The sequence below is a fragment of the Lepisma saccharinum genome, chromosome 15 (genome assembly GCF_977018435.1).
Source record: "Lepisma saccharinum chromosome 15, izLepSacc3.1, whole genome shotgun sequence".
Lineage (NCBI taxonomy): Eukaryota > Metazoa > Arthropoda > Insecta > Zygentoma > Lepismatidae > Lepisma > Lepisma saccharinum.
Window position 1 is genome coordinate 14,061,013 of NC_139243.1, and position 17,251 is coordinate 14,078,263.

The 17,251-nt window shown below is 36.7% G+C and overlaps 1 protein-coding gene across 1 annotated transcript in view; it reads right to left on the minus strand.

Moving 5' to 3' along the window:
- The window catches only part of LOC145999122 (uncharacterized), a 231,159-nt gene that overhangs the window by 13,156 nt on the left and 200,752 nt on the right, over positions 1-17,251 (minus strand). The window contains exon 5 of the mRNA XM_083136058.1: positions 1,764-1,963. Within this exon, the coding sequence (XP_082992184.1) occupies positions 1,764-1,963 (200 nt within the window). The remainder of the gene's footprint in view (positions 1-1,763; positions 1,964-17,251) is intronic.

Sequence of the window (17,251 nt, forward strand, 5' to 3'; positions counted from 1 at the left end):
GGGAGATACTTTTTGTCCTCCAAATCAACTCGCAAACAAGGTGTTATTGTGTTTCTCTGATACGCGATTATCGCTCTTCAGTGCAAGTCATGTGGGGCTGGAACTATAGAAGACTGATCAATAACGAAGATGGCATTCCACCCTGGTAACACCGTAGCCAGAGAATCAAGGGTGAAACCAAGATACATCAAACACCAGTTCCAATACATCACTCCAACTCTCCAGGAGGGAAAAACTTTGCTCGATTCGGTACATCGCTTCAACCCATAAGAAGCTTCGACACAAGACTCCCAAAGAGACTTTCCTCTTCACTTCAGTAGGAACAGTCGTGTGCTCTCTGATCTATAGTCAAACTTTATTGTTTATTAAGAAGTACATCAGTATTAGTGTTTATGTGTATAGAACTTCGAAAGCGCAACTCGTAACCTTCGCTTGTCTTCGCCCAGTGCATGATGGGACTGTCGACTCAATGTGACAGTCAGCTGTTATGGTAAAATATATAGTGTGATGGGATGATGTAAGTATTTGTACAGCTCATTAAATAATTTATTTCCATATGTCTCAGTGTCCTAATTTCTTGTAACTCGTAACAATAATTATCATTACTGACCTTGGCTCGTGAATGAAGACCAGCGAATAAGGACTTGAATGGCTTTCTCTGCTGGCTGAATCACTGGCCATGTACCTTTACTGTACCATCAATTTCTTTTTAATTATAACCTTTGTTGCAAAATTGAACAATTGAAAGGCTTCTCTTTTGCGTGAACATTCATATGCACACTAAGATTTCCTCTATGGGCAAAATATTTATTGCAAATTGAATAAATTAAAATACTTCTCTTTAGTGTGAACAGCCATATGTACACTAAGTTCTTTTTTACGGAGAAATTTTATATTGCAAATTGAACAATTGAAAGGCTTCTCTTTTGTGTGAACCCTCAAATGTTTAATAAGATAATCTTTACGGGCAAAACCTTTGTTGCAAATTGAACAACTGAAAGGCTTCTCTCCAGTGTGATCTCTCACATGCACATTAAGATTAACTTTATGGGCAAAATCCTTGTTGCAAATTGAACAATTGAAAGGCTTCTCCTTGGTGTGGACCCTCATATGCACACCAAGGTATACTTTCCGAACAAAACCTTTGTTGCAAATTGAACAACTGAAAGGCTTCTCTTTAGTGTGAGACCTCACATGTAGAATAAGAGAATCTTTACGGGCAAAACCTTTGTCGCAAATTGAACAATTGAAAGGCTTCTCTCCAGCGTGACCCCTCATACGCACATTAAGATAAACTTTACGGCCAAAATCTTTGTTGCAAATTGAACAATTGAAAGGCTTTTCTTTTGAGTGAACATTCATATGTTTACTAAGACCTCCTTTACGGGCAAAATATTTATTGCAACCTGAACAATTGAAAGGCTTCTCCTTGGTGTGGACCCTCATATTCACATGAAGGTCTACTTTCCGAATAAAATCTTTGTTGCAAATTGAACAATTAAAACGCTTCTCTTTTGTGTGAATTAACACATGTTCTTTAAGACCATGTTTATGGGCAAAATCCTTCTTGCAAATCGAACAAATAAAAGGTTTCTCTTTGGTGTGAACACTCATAAGTGTATTACGCTCAGCTTCATGGACAAAAGTTTTCTTGGAATCTGAATAATTAAAAAGCATCTGTGGTTCATGGATTATCAAATTTCCTTTGTCAGAGAAAGTGTTGTTGGAAATAGGGCCTATACATTGCTTTGTCACGTTATTACGTTTGGAACCACCAACATGTGCCTTGCTAGCAAGTGTTTTTGGTGCAGCTTCAGCCTCACATTTCTCTTCTCTACTGATACATTCTGTAATTTCTCTTGGCTGCTCTTGTTCTCTGAAGTTTCCTGTAGACACTGGCAAATGTGGAACTGACCTTGGGACATCTTGTAGCTGTTCTTCCACACAGTTCTTGATCAGGCAACTGAAAAAAATATGATACAAATGTAGTTTTACTTTCTGAGTAAATAATGAGAATGACTGACATGTGCAAATCAATGAAATGGAAGGAGAGTAGAATAGACTGGTGATGGTAAAGTACTTATGAAATGGTAAATACATGTATATTATTATTTAGAACTTCCAGCAAAAAATGCATACTCGATCAGGACTCGAACCCAGGTCTCTGGCAACAAGAGTTACTACATATATATCTACTTGTGAACAGATATGCCTATTTGACTAAGGGATGCCACTGCACAGTGTCAAAGCTCAAGGTCAACCTCCAGCCTTACCTGGCCTCAGCCTCTGAACTCCATTTTGGCCTCATTCCCAGTGCTCAAGGTCGACCTCTGGTCTTACATGACCTCACACTCATAAGGCTCTTGAAGGATGGGAACCAGTCTGGGGGTTGAACATTTGTAAGAGTAATTTATTCACAGTAGTCAGAATTGGGGGATGCCTCAAATAATTCAGAACATGATTTAGGTGTTGTAACCACCTTACATTTTCAGCCACACTATGTCCACTCCAATAAAATTTATTAGGCACAAATACATGTTACCGTTCACCCTTCTATTTCATTACAATGCTTTCAAGATTTTAATTACTTGTAAATATGAATGGCATACAAAATACAAACTGCTTCTATAAATATTCTCTACATATTTACAGGTAAAATTAAAACAAAGTCATTGTAAAAAAGCAAATTTTTTTTAAAATTTCGATAATTGGAAAACGAATGCCTCACATATTTCAGGTTTTCCGAGATCTCAACACGCCTGTACGTGCTCCTGCATTTCAGTCCCCACCTCCGTGAGTTCAAATTTCTGTATAAAGTATTATGATATTTAAAATATTAGTATGGCATATAATTTTTTTAAAAAAGTTTTCAATCAAGTGAAATGATTATCAATCCATAAGTGGGCCTCCCCAATTGTGCAGTGGTATCATCGTTGCCATGTAATCAAGGGGTCCCGGGTTCTATATCTGGTGGAGGCACATAGTGGTTCGGATCCCACTTTAAAACTCTAGGTCCAGTCCCGAAGAGGCTTACTGTGAACAAAGTGGACTTAAATCAATCAATCAATCAATCAATCCATAAGTATCACATGTTCTTCTGAGCAATCCTAAAAATGGCCATCTCCATAAGCTTCAGGATACTCTTTTGTTATTACCTAGTAGCAAATGCATTTGTCCTGCACTGTGCCCGTGATGTCTAAGACATCAGGCTTTGGACTCAGGGTATGGAAAGCAAGGTGGTTCAAGTTTCCTGGGGTAAGTGCAAAAACTTTTCTCATGAGATTTTGGCCAGTGCATGAAACCATGGCTACCCACCATGATGAGAAAATTGAGGAGCTATGAATGAGTAGCATAACCCAGTCATGGAGAGCTACAACAACAACTGGGGGTTTGTTGTGCTGACCACACAACATTCCGTAACTGGTTGGATGATCGCCCACCTCTGCTGAGGTATGTGGGAGTGAAGCAGGCAGTCATTAGGTAGGCACTGAACCTTATGAGCTGTTCCACCACAGGTTGAATAGAAAAAAAAAGCAACTGTATTCACACATTTTATTTGGATAAAAAAGCCAAAAATAAATATTTTTTGAAGATATTATTAATGTACATTAATTTTTCTATTTGGTGCCTGTTGCAAGGGCGGCGCCAGAAATTTTCGACCAGGTGGGCAGAAGCTCCATATTGATAGATTAGGGTGGGCAGTATAAATGAAAGACCATATATAGCATATAATACGTATGTATTCCCCCCTCTCTCTTACACTCATAATTTACCTCTTACTTCTTTTCAATTTCCTTTTCTTGTTTTCCTCTCTATTTTTTCTAATATATTCTCGCATCTTGTTCCATTTGCTTTCGCTTTCTCTCTGATGGACACAATTATTTCAAGTAAGTGTTTACCCATGCGCAGCCATACATTCTAATCACATTCTTTCATGCATGTTAATAGAGCGAAATGAATGTGAATTAGGTTTAAGCTTGTGTTCCAAATACAAGGCACATACTTGATTTTATGTATTCGGCGACAGTGACAGAAAGTGCGATGGTAGACAATCGTGAAGTTTCTCGTAATTTAAATGCATGTCCCTGAGCAGAGTATTTTCATTGAGTTGCTGTTTTAAGTCCACTTTATGCACAGTAAGGCTAATCGGGACTGGACCTACAGTTTAAAGTGGGATCCGAACCACTTGTGCCTCCACCGGGTATCGAACCCGGGACCCCTTGATTACAAGGCAATGACGCTACCACTGCGCCATGGGGGAGGCCCTCAGAGTATTTTCATGGTATGAGATTTTGACTGAACGTTTTTTCTTACTCCTTGGGGGTCACTTTTTTTTTTAGCTTATAAGTTTTTTATAACTGACAAATCTATCTGAATGTTTGTAGTAGTGGCGATTGGGTGCCAACGTTTGAGGGGCAAGGACAATATACTTTTTCTTGGTAGAAAAAGCATAGTATAAAGAGGCTATAGAAGAGGCAAGAAGTGGCAAAATATAATGGGCGGAACTTCCTTCTTTAATCATCGGCACTGTCTGCACAGTCCAAAGTACAAATTTCTGATACGTGTGGTCTTGATCACTTTCGCATTAGTTCCATCTTTTTGTAGGATTCACGCCTTGAGAAGTAAAGTTTTACCACTGAATATGTTTCACTTGAAAGTTAATTAAAAGATAAAGATAAAATAAAACCTCTGCTTGTACCTCTTTTTCATGTTTTACCAAAATTCAAGCATCATTCCCAGAGCCAATAATGCTCGCAAAATTCCAGGAATTCAAAGAATTCCCAGTGAGCAGCCCCCTGATATTGTGCAGCAATACGTAATTCATTTTTCATACCAACAACCAACTTCTGCTAACAGCAAAAGTATAGTAATACTACAATAACTTGTGGATAATTTTCAAAACTATGTATACAAATGAAAATTTGGTTAGAAAATTAACATTTGGTTGTTATATAAACCTACTAAAACTTCTTATGGTTTTTTAATGAATCTACCTAATCAGCAATTTTCAAAAATTTTGTACCATTTAAATTCTTTGGAACCTATACTTCAGGATTTTTTGAGCCTTTTTTAATATTTTTAAAACCTATTTCAGAATTTTTGGGACCTATTTCAAGATTTTTAGACCTATTTAAGGAACCTAAAAGAAAACTTTTTAGAACCTAAAAATCCGAGGTCTACTAATAAGTAGGGACATGAAGTTTCCGTTTTATTTTTCCCTAAATATCGATGATATTTTCTACTGCAAATCGGTGCTATTTTTCGTGGTTTAGCGTACAATTCTGTGTTATAAATTTAAAATCTGTTTTATTTTTACATGCATTTTTACTGTTCCTTTTATGTTTAAGATTTTCACATTGTCTTAGTTTTTTGAAAATTCAGACAAATTATAGTTTTAATGACAAACAAAATGGCTTACCATTGTGAGAAATGACCAAATTTCTTCCATTTGGAAAACTATTCCATCTCATCAGCTACTAAATATGAAATGTTTATTGAATGATAACACCGAAATCTTTGCACAATCCTATACATCACATTTCCCTAACAATGCAAAAAAAAAATCCCTCTGCGACCTCAAAATACCGTTTTGTGTACACACACACACACACACACATCCCCCCCCCCTTTCCGAAACACAACAGGTGCTTCTCCCTGAAAATTTTCCCGTTCCTACAAAATTTCCTTCTGGGAAGATCCCCCGAGCGAATTCTATTCAGGACGAGGTTAAACAATGTCAGTCATGTCTGCGACAAACTGCAATAAATGAATTGTGATAGTATCTTTCAATCGAGCTTTCGCAAGCTACACTACAAATGACAGAATAGTGCTTCCGGTAGTTCTTTTTGAAAAGAAGAAGTGTTATGCCCCGTTTATATTGCATATTTCGTGGAAATCCTTGCCTTAAAGTGTTAAATTTGGTGTTATTCTGAAAAATGGCATAATTTGCGTCATTTTTCGATTCCGAAACACCGAAAACTTGCCTCCTTAACCTACCCAACTACATTTTAATCACTTTATTTTGCTTTCATTAACTTTTTGGTGTTATCGTTAAAACGAGAACTTCATGTCCCTACTCATAAGTAATAAACAAGTAAGATTGAAAAATTTATGAGGGTTTGTATTTTGAGTGTCAGCATGTGTTTGTTTTTGCCCCTTCATTACTTTCATCTAATTAATTACCATTGAACCTTATCGTCATCATTATCAAAAATTAGCAGAAAAAAATGACAAAATGAAACAAATCAACCACAACTTACTCTTTCAAAAATGGAGTTTCATTAGTTCATACCTCTTAAAAAGTTGAGGTGGTAGTTTCAATCGCACAGCGTTTCATTAGTGGATCAAGGCAGCTAATTCCGTGAACAATGACATTGTTTACAGAAAGTCTCAAATATTTGTCTCAGTCAATCACCCTCTAAATGGACGCATCTTCTGGGGGTGATAAAATGATACGTTTCGTGAGAGTTCTTTCTGTATATTTTTCCCCAATGGCATAATGCTGTGGCATTATAATGAAGAGATCATGTGTTCGACTCCCCCCTCCACTGGTGGAAGCTCAATGCACACTGGTTCGGACTACATGTTAAACTGTAGGGTTAGTCCCAATTAGCCGATCTGAGCATAAAAGTGGGCTTAAGAACAAACTAGCAAAATCGTCTTCTAGATACTTCATGACATAACTTTCTTTCTTTACTTCAGCTGCATCTACAGATTCTGTTGACATTTTCGGCTGATTCATGTGGTAAAATTTATGTGTGTGGAACGAGGATTTCTAAATAGGATAAGCCACTCATTAGCAATTGAATAATTCTGTAGCTTTTTCCATACATAACTGCTTCATTAAAATTTATTCACTTCAGTATTGTAGTGATTATTGTGGTTCCTTCTCATTAGTAGGACAAATATAAAGTTGATATTCCACATACCATATTGATATTTGAAGATGACAGGTACATAAAAATTGTAATGAAATAAAAAAAAAGTTATGTCAATGCCGCAAAAATTCTGTTGCCACCACCCACCCTTTAGGTGGGTGGGGGATAAATGTGAAATTTCAAATGGAACACCCCCATTCGTTTTACATATTTGGATTCCGTGTTGAATAAGAAGTATTATTTGTTCGAAAAATTTTGTGAAAAAATTGCAACCTTCGAATATTTATAAATCTTTGGTAGTTTCAGTTTCATTTTGTTCCCTTTATGTAATAACAGTTTTGGTTTCCGTTGAAAACATAGCAAAAACGAATTTTATTCAAAAAATGTGTGCAAATAATTCGGCAAAAGAAAATTGTTTGCAATTTATGTTTTTATGTAACAATAAATAATATTAATTTGTTCCAACTCTTTGGTTTCAAGGAACAATTACATATGAACAACAAAATTAAGTATGTTACTACAAATTAGTTATCATTTGAGGTACACAAATAGATGTTTAAGGGAGCAAATGTTCAAAATGATGACTGTTCTCTTCAATTCATTTCAAAACACGGTGTCTGAAGCTCCACACTGTTCGTCCCAAAATAGAGGCACAAGCATCAATAATTTGTTGCCGCATGTTTTCTTTCATTGTTGGAACAATTGTTTGAAGACAGGGTTTTGTACACACACCCAAGGTCATCCTGTTCTGCTGCGGAAAGATATGCAGGCAAGCATTCCAATTCACTTGGCATACATTACTTGTGCGTAAACTTTCGTGCAAGTTGCATTGAGGTTGTGGCTGTGTGCATGCACTTACCACACTTCTGGCTCCTGCACAGAATAGGATGGTTAGAACTGGACACCACTTTGCATATACACTTACAAAGAATTGCTATTTCAAATCAACAATTTTGTTTCAGATTGAACTATGGCTACCCTATCATGCTCACTACTTATGGGACACCCCTTGTAAGATCGGAAACTATTATCTAGTAAGTACAACTACTAAGTGATTCTTTCGAATAACCATATGGTTGGTTTATTTCTTATTAAAAAGTAGTAAAGCAGAAAGCATCACACAGGACAAAGCATCTTTTTGGTAAATGTAGATGTAGCCATAACAAAGCTACATTTTTGGAAGAGTAGGTACAGCTACTTTTAAAGTGTAGCCTTCTGATTACTGCTAATCGTATATCATCAATACTTGTGCAGCAAGGATGTATTTACTGGGGGAATCATGGGGTTCAGATCCACCCCTCCCAAAAGACTTAAATAATGAAATAATACAGCAACTAAAATTAAATAATGGAAATATACTTGTTTAATCAAGGGTTATTTATGTCCGCCAAACTAATTGGAAGGCAAGGATTAATTTAGGATCAAACAACTTTGAATGACAGTACCAAAGTAGAGTTATGTAAGATCTATTACTACTTTCCTCTTACTACTCTTTAATTCTCACCAACTGGATCCATAATATGTTTTTGATATTCAAAAAATATTCAATACTTTATCTATTTGGAATGAACTTTATTCCGTACAATCACCCGATTGTTCCAATTAAGGGATCGTTGATATGATATGCCTGATAAGCCTGATATGCGAAGTTATTTGGCTGCGAGAGGTGTATCGTAAGAGGGGGTATAACTCTGAAAAGCTACGTCTACACTTAACCAAGCAAGGGGGCGAGCCCCGTGAAATAAGAACAACACTCACGATTAACTTTAAACACTACAATTGACTGGTCTGGCAAGGGTGTGAGAGAATGTAAGATGAGGATAGAGGAACGTTCGTTACCTGTAGATCTGGAAGTGACGATCGACTCGCTGGTTCGTTGATGAAACTCTGATGAACTCTCCTGAAATAAAACTCCTTTCCGATATTGTACTACTCCTCGCTGTAACTCCTTTTGTAACGCTCGGTAACAACTATTCACGCCATAACTTTCTTAGTTCAACAACTTGTATAATTCCGAGGCACTAACTGTGCACGCGATAGATTTCAGATACCGACTGGGCTAAGAAATATTCTCCCGAGCTATTTAAACGAAATTCGAACTTTGGCCGTTGAGAGACCGCGTCTCTCAATAACGGTGCTTTCAGCGTAAAGCTGTGTTTGCAGTATTGTTCCTGCGATTCCGGAAGAATTCGTATCAGCGGATTTTTACATCCGCTGAAGATCGCAGGTGGCATTTGCTTGAAAGAAGCTCTTTCCAGCTTCTTTCATACTCGGTCCCTTTTTATGAAATGATTAGGCTATCGGACTATGGCGCCTGGGGTCCCGCATTCGAGTCATGCCTTGGGCATGATACGATTCTAAATTCTGCTTATCTTTGATACATGTAAGCTACATAATGAATACCAGCTGTTGAACAAGGCAGAATTTATTTTATTTTAAAACCTAAACTAAATGTAATATTTCAAACTTCTAGAGTCGTTTTCACGTTCAGAAGAGACAACGGGGCTTATGGAGAAACCGCACAGTGTTGCCAATACAGCGCTAGCTCATGTCGCCGGGAAATGATGACCTTCCTTCACAATGAAGGTGTTACATATTTTGTATATATAATGATAATTATATGTAATTATTAACATCAATATTATACTGTGAACGTTACAGTTACCCTTTTTACTATGATCCATTGCGATCACTACACACGCGAGTGTAATGCACGAATATGACACTTCAGAAATCACTTAAAAAAGTAAAAATCACTGAGAGCTCACACAACTGAAAACACTTTTTCGGGAGCGGGAAAAAGTCTAAACAGACCAAAGCAGATCTTTCACTCAAGTAAGGGGACCCTGGCACATGGGTTAGATTCAAGTTGCAACCCAAACAAACAAATGAGTTATGGCCCACGTGAACTGATAAGACGTGAATGACTCAAGCAAGGCATGTCATATTTCTATCTTGAAGCCCCATATTTTGCTACGTGTTGGAAAGCCTTTCAAAGGTTAATATGGTGTCTATGAATTTATGTGTACGTTGGAAACTCAAAGGTGATCTTCATTTCAGCATTAATGTCGACAGTAATGTAAACGAAAACAACGTGTATTTGCGACAGCACTAATGTTGCTCACAACAGCAGCATTGGAAATAATTGTCAATTATTAAATTTAAGTAATTTCAATTCTATTATAACAAACTGCATGAAGTTCATATTTTTACTGAATGGAAATAAAATAACAACTGGAAAACTTGGTGGTGATAGCCGGAATGCTGCGGTGAGTCGGCTCAAGATGGCCAGACAACGTCTCCTTACTTCGCGCGCGGTTCGGGTTAAAAAGAAACTCCAAATGCATGGAAGTAATATTTCTGGGAACCTTTGAGTGGTTATAAAAAATAATTTCATTATGTTCTCCATAACTTTGTCGCTGGAAGTTTTTACTTGGAATTACAGAACAAAAAATGGCCAGCGACGACATTTTCTACTGCACGAATATAAAAAATCTCCACATACTTTATTTGAATATTTTTTAATGCAAATATGCTTTAAAGTATTGATAAATTCTGAGTACCACCGTCACCTATGACAATTAAAAAACAGTGTCAATTTTTTTCATAATGAAAACTTCAATTTTACGGCATGTTTCAACGTTAGGAATGTAAACAACGTAAAAATTGTGTTTTCACAGAAAATTTGCGTTTTTAATTTATCTAAAATTATGTAAGCAAGATACCAGTCTTTTGTGTTCACCATCGTATTCTCTACAAAATTTCCTGCAAAACTGCAGGTACCGATTTTACTTAAGCTAAATTTGTAAATCCAGAAATTTGACAACAGCGCGCTCGTATTTCCCATAAGAAAAGCATTGCCCATAAGAGCCCATTGTGTCTTCTGAACGTGAAAACGACTCTAGCAAGGTCTTCACCAGACTCAGTACCAAGCACAAATGAAACAAGGTACAAAACAGGAAGATGTATATATATATACACAAAAATCACTCCCCTCCAGACACAAGATTATTAGAAAGTTTTTTATCTGGAACATTCCTTACCAAGTGTTTCATCAAGTGGTCTTCCCCTGTCAACTATTGTTTCACCTGACAGGCGATTTAGGTAAACATTTCTTTTCACCTAGAAAGTGGTTGGACTCTTTATCTCACACTCTTTTTCCTTATCCTTTCTTTCTTCATTCCTCTTCCTTCTTCTCTCCTCTTTTGCTCTTGTCCTTTCCACTCTTTCTAACACCATCTTCCATTCTTTGTTTCTCTTCAGTTCCCCATTCCAGTTCATTGTGAACTAAACCTTCGATTCCAGGCTGAAGTTCAACAAATAACCCATAATCTTCTATGCTTGTTATATGTCTTCTTCCCCTTTCTTCTCTATTTCCTTGGCCTCCTTCCATTTTATCACTACTACTCTCTTCTCCCTTCCTATCTGCAAAGCCTCATCCCACTCTATGTCATGTCCTGTTTCTCTCCTGTGCTTAAATATTGCATTTCTCTCTCACTTAAGTTGTACATCATCCCCATGTTCTTTCAATCTGTCTTTCAGCCGCTTTTTCGTTTCTCCTATGTGCACACTCTGACATTCTTTGCACTTCACTTCCTAGAGATTCCAGATAAACAACTTTCTAATAATCTTGTGTCTGGAGGGGAGTGATTTTTGTGTATATATATCTTCCTGTTATGTACAGTCATGTTCAAAAAATCTGTCGCATGGATTTTTTCTAAGTCCAACGTCTTACGAAATTATGTTGGTAGCTCTGAAACAAGGAAGTGTTGTGAAATATACGATCCTCCAATCAGAGTGAAGTTCGATTCGGATGAGCAGGAGGCGTGACTCACGGTCTTGTCCACAGGAAGTTCAACCAATGCAGCATTTCCAAATATGAGATAACGTCCCCATTGGTTAAATATTGTTTCAATAATGCGAATCGGCAGAAAGATTGCGCAAAAGTTTACTTTGTCGTTTTAATGCCTTTAATCGTTTCAAATTAGTATTACATTGTTCCAATTATAGTTCATGAGCTTAATATAATGTATTCATGTATGTGTTTGACAATCATATATCACTCATTATTCTAATGAATAATTTTCACATTGTTTTCACTACGTGAGATGACATTTCATTTACATTTACGATAAAATAGTGGTTTGGGTGTAATAACAGTTTTCATTAATTAATTTAGAGATGCATTTTTATTTGTTGAGTTAATGATTAGGTTAATTCGTTATTTCTCGCGAAAAGAGGGAACCACAGCTGAAAGAAAATACACAACTTGTATTATTGAGGTCAACATCACTTTTTGCACACATAGGCTAATCACGACTCGGGATACATTTAAATTGGAATCTGAAACATTATGCGACCTGACTGGAACTCGGAAAAGGGCACACTGATTGCAAGACGTCGATACATTACCACTTGGTCTGGCGAACGCCAATAATAATGAGGGGTTGTGGGAGTGGGAGAGGGGTGACGGAAAGTAGAAAATAAATAGTATTTTTGGGGGTATTTAATGTTATATTTATACACATACAAACCTAAGAAAATATTTATTTTGATACATGTGTGTGGGGGGTGGGGAAGGGGGAAAAGAGAGGGACAGAAAGATATTGGGAGAGATGGGACGAAGAAGTGATTGTGGAAAATGTTTTATTTGACGTTCAGTAATAAAAACAATCAAATCAATGATGATTATCTTATAAATACCATCTTTAATGTAAATTTGTTTTAAAAATGGGGGCGGGGAGCTGTTTGTTTTACGTTCAGTGCAGGATAACAAGTGGAGACACATAGTGGTTCGTATCTCACTTTGAACTGTAGGTCCAGGCCCCATTAGCCTATCTGTGTATAACGTGGATTTAGAATTCAGTAGAAAATAACGTCCATCTAGTATTTTGGATTTTAGATGCGTTGAGACCACTAAAATTTCTAATTCTTATAATAAGAAACCTGTCCTCATATTACCATTCTGAAAGAGAGAGAGTTAATTGTATAGTCTTTCGTTGTTAGTTTCAAAGAAGACTAATTCAAATAGTAACAATGGGAACGAATAAAGCTTACGAAAAGTTTTTGCCACCGTGGGGATTTGAACCTACGACCATTAGAGTGACAACCCAGTGCGATAACCACTATCCCACGAGTTCGTTCCTTCTTACGGCATGATTATGAGTTAAGACCAATTCGTTCAATATGCATTAGAAATATAATCCCCACCCGCTTCTTTATAAACAACACACCCAAACGCTCCTTTGTAGCAAATGAAATAAAGGTGGTATGAATGTCACAAAACATTTAAGCGAAATCTACTATATTTACGACGCAATCCTTTTACATGGAGAGGCTACAGGTTCGAAAATTGAGGTTGTGACGTGGCTTCTTGTAGTGGTAGGGTAGATATTCATATGGCAAGGTTCCAGCGTGCACTAGCCAGTAATTTCCGAGAAAAAAAACTTCGATTTTTTTTATGATGGTAAATTGGTTTGGTGATAGGCTATCAGTATTACACGCCGAAGATTATAGGTTTGACTTCTGTTCGATTACCCCTATTATTATTATATATAGCAACTAAGTATTGTATTTAATTAATAATTTAAGAAATACAAATGTTATATATATTTTTTTTAAAAAATAACACTCGTTTCTAATGATTTTTCAATGTTATTTTTGAAAATAATTTTTCAGAATATGTTTTTGAATTTCTCATTATTTTACTAGGATTTGCATAAAATGATCCATGTGTCATATTCGACGAAATGTCATGTACAGCGAAAGTTATACACTTTTATTTTAGGGAAAATTATCAAGAAACAAAACAAATAAATACTATTGACATCCTCTTGTGAATAGTATTTATTTTACATTATTTTTTGTTCACCATGCATAGTTGTATTCTTGTAAAAATCATGAAAAACAATATATTCTCTACATTTCGCAAAGCAAATAATATACGAATTTTCGTAATAAGTAAAATGCAATAAATAATTTTTCGGTTTAATAAGAAATAAAATTCGCAGAGTTAACCGAACGGTGAATCGAACACAGAATTTTACAACCCATAAAATGCCTTGTAGCCTTTGCAATGAAGTGATGTAGATTCAAGTAATAAAATTTCATGCAAAATCGCACGTTATAAGATTGTTCAAATATATTAAATCAATGTGTCCATAAGTTTTTATACTGTCAGCCATTTGGCACATCTCGTTACAAAATCTCAGCACATCACCATTCACTAGTTAATCGAATTGAATATTGATTCACTTAACAGTTCAATGTGCAACAATAGTTTCGACTCATATCACGTGAGATGTAATCTCAATTCAATTCTCTCATTGTATGTAACTTGTATCTTGAGCTCATCTAGAAATATCAAATATGATCTCTAAGCTAAATTTGACGCTACAATCGCTTGATCAACTCTTGCGTCTCGCTGCCAGACATTCTACGTTCCTGTTTGCTCCAGGTCGTTCTGCATTTCATTATCATTGTTTTTACCTCTGTTTCATTCTCATCGTCGTTATAAACCTACGTAATTTCTACTGCTTACAGTAGACAGAATCTACTGTTATCAATTGTAGTACTCTACTGTGTCTCTCGGAAATCTACTCAAAATCAATGATTTCCTACTGAACACTTTCAGTAAGCCTAATATGTAATTACAGTTGAGGAACTACAAGTGAAATATTCTCTTCAGTACTACATGTAATATTGCATGTAGTGTGTTTGAATTTGAATTCAAAATTTTGTGTGCGTCAGCACTTAGGCTATTTTGCACCTGTCACTTTATACGGGGTCCAGCCCCTTACCAGAACTAAAATAACATAACTGTAACATCGTGTTGTAACTAACATAGTAAAATATTCTGAATTCGGTTAAAAGCTGAGGCTGTAAAGGGGCACTCAGCACCCACAAGGACCAAACACAGGACAACACATAAAATTATACTGGCCATGGGGCCAGTCGCCAGAACCTCGTTCGTCTGCAAACTGAAGTCCAGGGTGTACTACGTGGAAGCAACAATTGGGTGTACATACTTCGTGGAAGGCCATCCCTTACACCCTTGTAGGGTGTTTAGCTCAGCATGTTAGCTGTAAATATAACTTTTTATTCCTCCTCACTAACAATTTGTTTTTATATCTATTTAAAATTTAAACCAACCTCACTTCCATATAGTACACCCTGAACTGCATTTTGCAGACTAACGAGGCTCTGGTGACTGGACCTACTGTTAGTATAATCTTTGTAGGACTGCGTGTGTGTTGTCCTTGTTTGTGCTGACTGTCTGTCGCTTTACGGGCTCAGCTTTTAACTCAGGTAAGGATTTATTTTAGTTTTCAGACACGCTTTTATTTTTGTCATGATAAGGGGCTGGACCCCGTATAGCGTGACGGGTGTAAAATACCCTAAGTTTTCAGGCACACAAATTGTAATTCAAATTTAAAAAATCTTAACATAGATGTTTCAAAACACCTATTGATCTACTGAAACCAGTACAGTAGAGAAACTGCAAGTGAAATTAATTTATTCAGTATAGTGTATAATATGTTAAGTTAATATTTTTGCTGTAAATATTAATTTCATACCCCTTATTATTTTTTGTATTTACATCTTTTTGAAAATCTGAACACAGTAGATGTTTCAAAACACCTATTGATCTACTGAAAACAGTAGACAAAAGTTTCATTGGAGTAAGTAGAAAAGAGTCATGAAATAATACCCAAAGAAGTCAACCATTATGAATTAATGTTACATACTTTCTTTTATTTCACTTTCCAAAACCTAGGAGCTCGAAATAATACATGGCATGCGATTTACTAGACAGTCTGCTTTTCTGTGATTGATTCGTCGTGCCCAGTCGGGGATTACTTCCGTTCAAGGTAAAAGGGGAAGGGGAAGAAATCCACCACAGTACCATGACGTATGAAGTGACATGTTCACAGGCATCCAATACAACTGATAAGGGTTCACCTGACCTTGGAAGTGTGGGAAACACGTTTCACGCTGGTTTCCAGAATGCTGTGGCTAAATCTGGAACTAACGGTGGAATAAGAAATAGTTTGTAACATTTAACAATGACATTTCGCATTTACAAAATATGAGATATGTAGACTTTGATTTATTTATTATAGTAGACGGTAGAGAATTACTTACCACGAAAGCCAAGTTCTAAATTGCAGACATCAAAATCTACTCCAGGCTGTAAAATACATTTGTGATAGACAGCAGATAGGTTAATAAGGTTTACAAGATTGCTAACGACTCTTAAGACAACGTTCAACGAAGGTTATTGAGTGAGAAAATGGGAAATTGTTAAAAATAGCGGCCTAGTTGAGTGAAGGTCGAAGGTTCGAATCTCTTATAGAACCGGCTATTTTTTGACACTAATTTTTGGTGCATAATATATTTAATGTATTGTCGACATTTATAAGAAACAAAATATGAAAACTCTCCTCCTCCGTAACGGTGCGGTCTAAGACTCTGTGCTTTGGACTCCGACTGCAGCGGGACGGCATGGATTCGAGTCGTCCTGGGTTCTCGGCCTGTTATCTGTATAGGACCGGTGGCAACCCACCATCGTGAGGAAATTGGGGATCTACGAGTGACTGGTGTAACCTGGTTTCAGATATCTTCTATAGCGGCTGAGGGTTCGACGTGCTGACCAACGTCACCTCGTTGCTAGTTGAAGATAACTCTAGGTAGGATTGTGGAAGGAAGATTGACAGTCGGGAGATAGCCCATGGCCCTTCGAGGTTTCAAAATATGAAAACTATTCCTTCCGTAAATATAATTTCTCGTCATTGTCACGTGAGATTTCTTTTCAGTATGACTCCTGCAATACTAATTAGTTCCTAAGTAGGATAATGAGATGGACAGAGAGGTATTAAATTATGAGTTCACTGTTTAAAAAATAAGCATTAACACATTTTTATATTCACATACCTCTTTACAAATTCCTGAGCACGTCACTACAAATGAACCAATCTAGTGCACACTAGAGCCTTGGCTTATCGATACCTATGGGGTATCCTACAATTACAGTCAAACCACAAAATCAATTCTCGAAGCTGTAGCCTTTCCATGTAAAAGGATTGCGTCGTAAATATAGTAGATTTTGCTTAAATGTTTTATGACATTCATACCACCTTTATTTCATTTGCTACAAAGGAGCGTTTGGGTGTGTTGTTTATAAAGTGGCGGGTGGGGATTATATTTCTAATGCATATTGAACGAATTGGTCTTAACTCATAATCATGCCGTAAGAAGGAACAAACTCGTGGGATAGTGGTTATCGCACTGGGTTGTCACTCTAATGGTCGTAGGTTCAAATCCCCACGGTGGCAAAAACTTTTCGTAAGCTTTATTCGTTCCCATTGTTACTA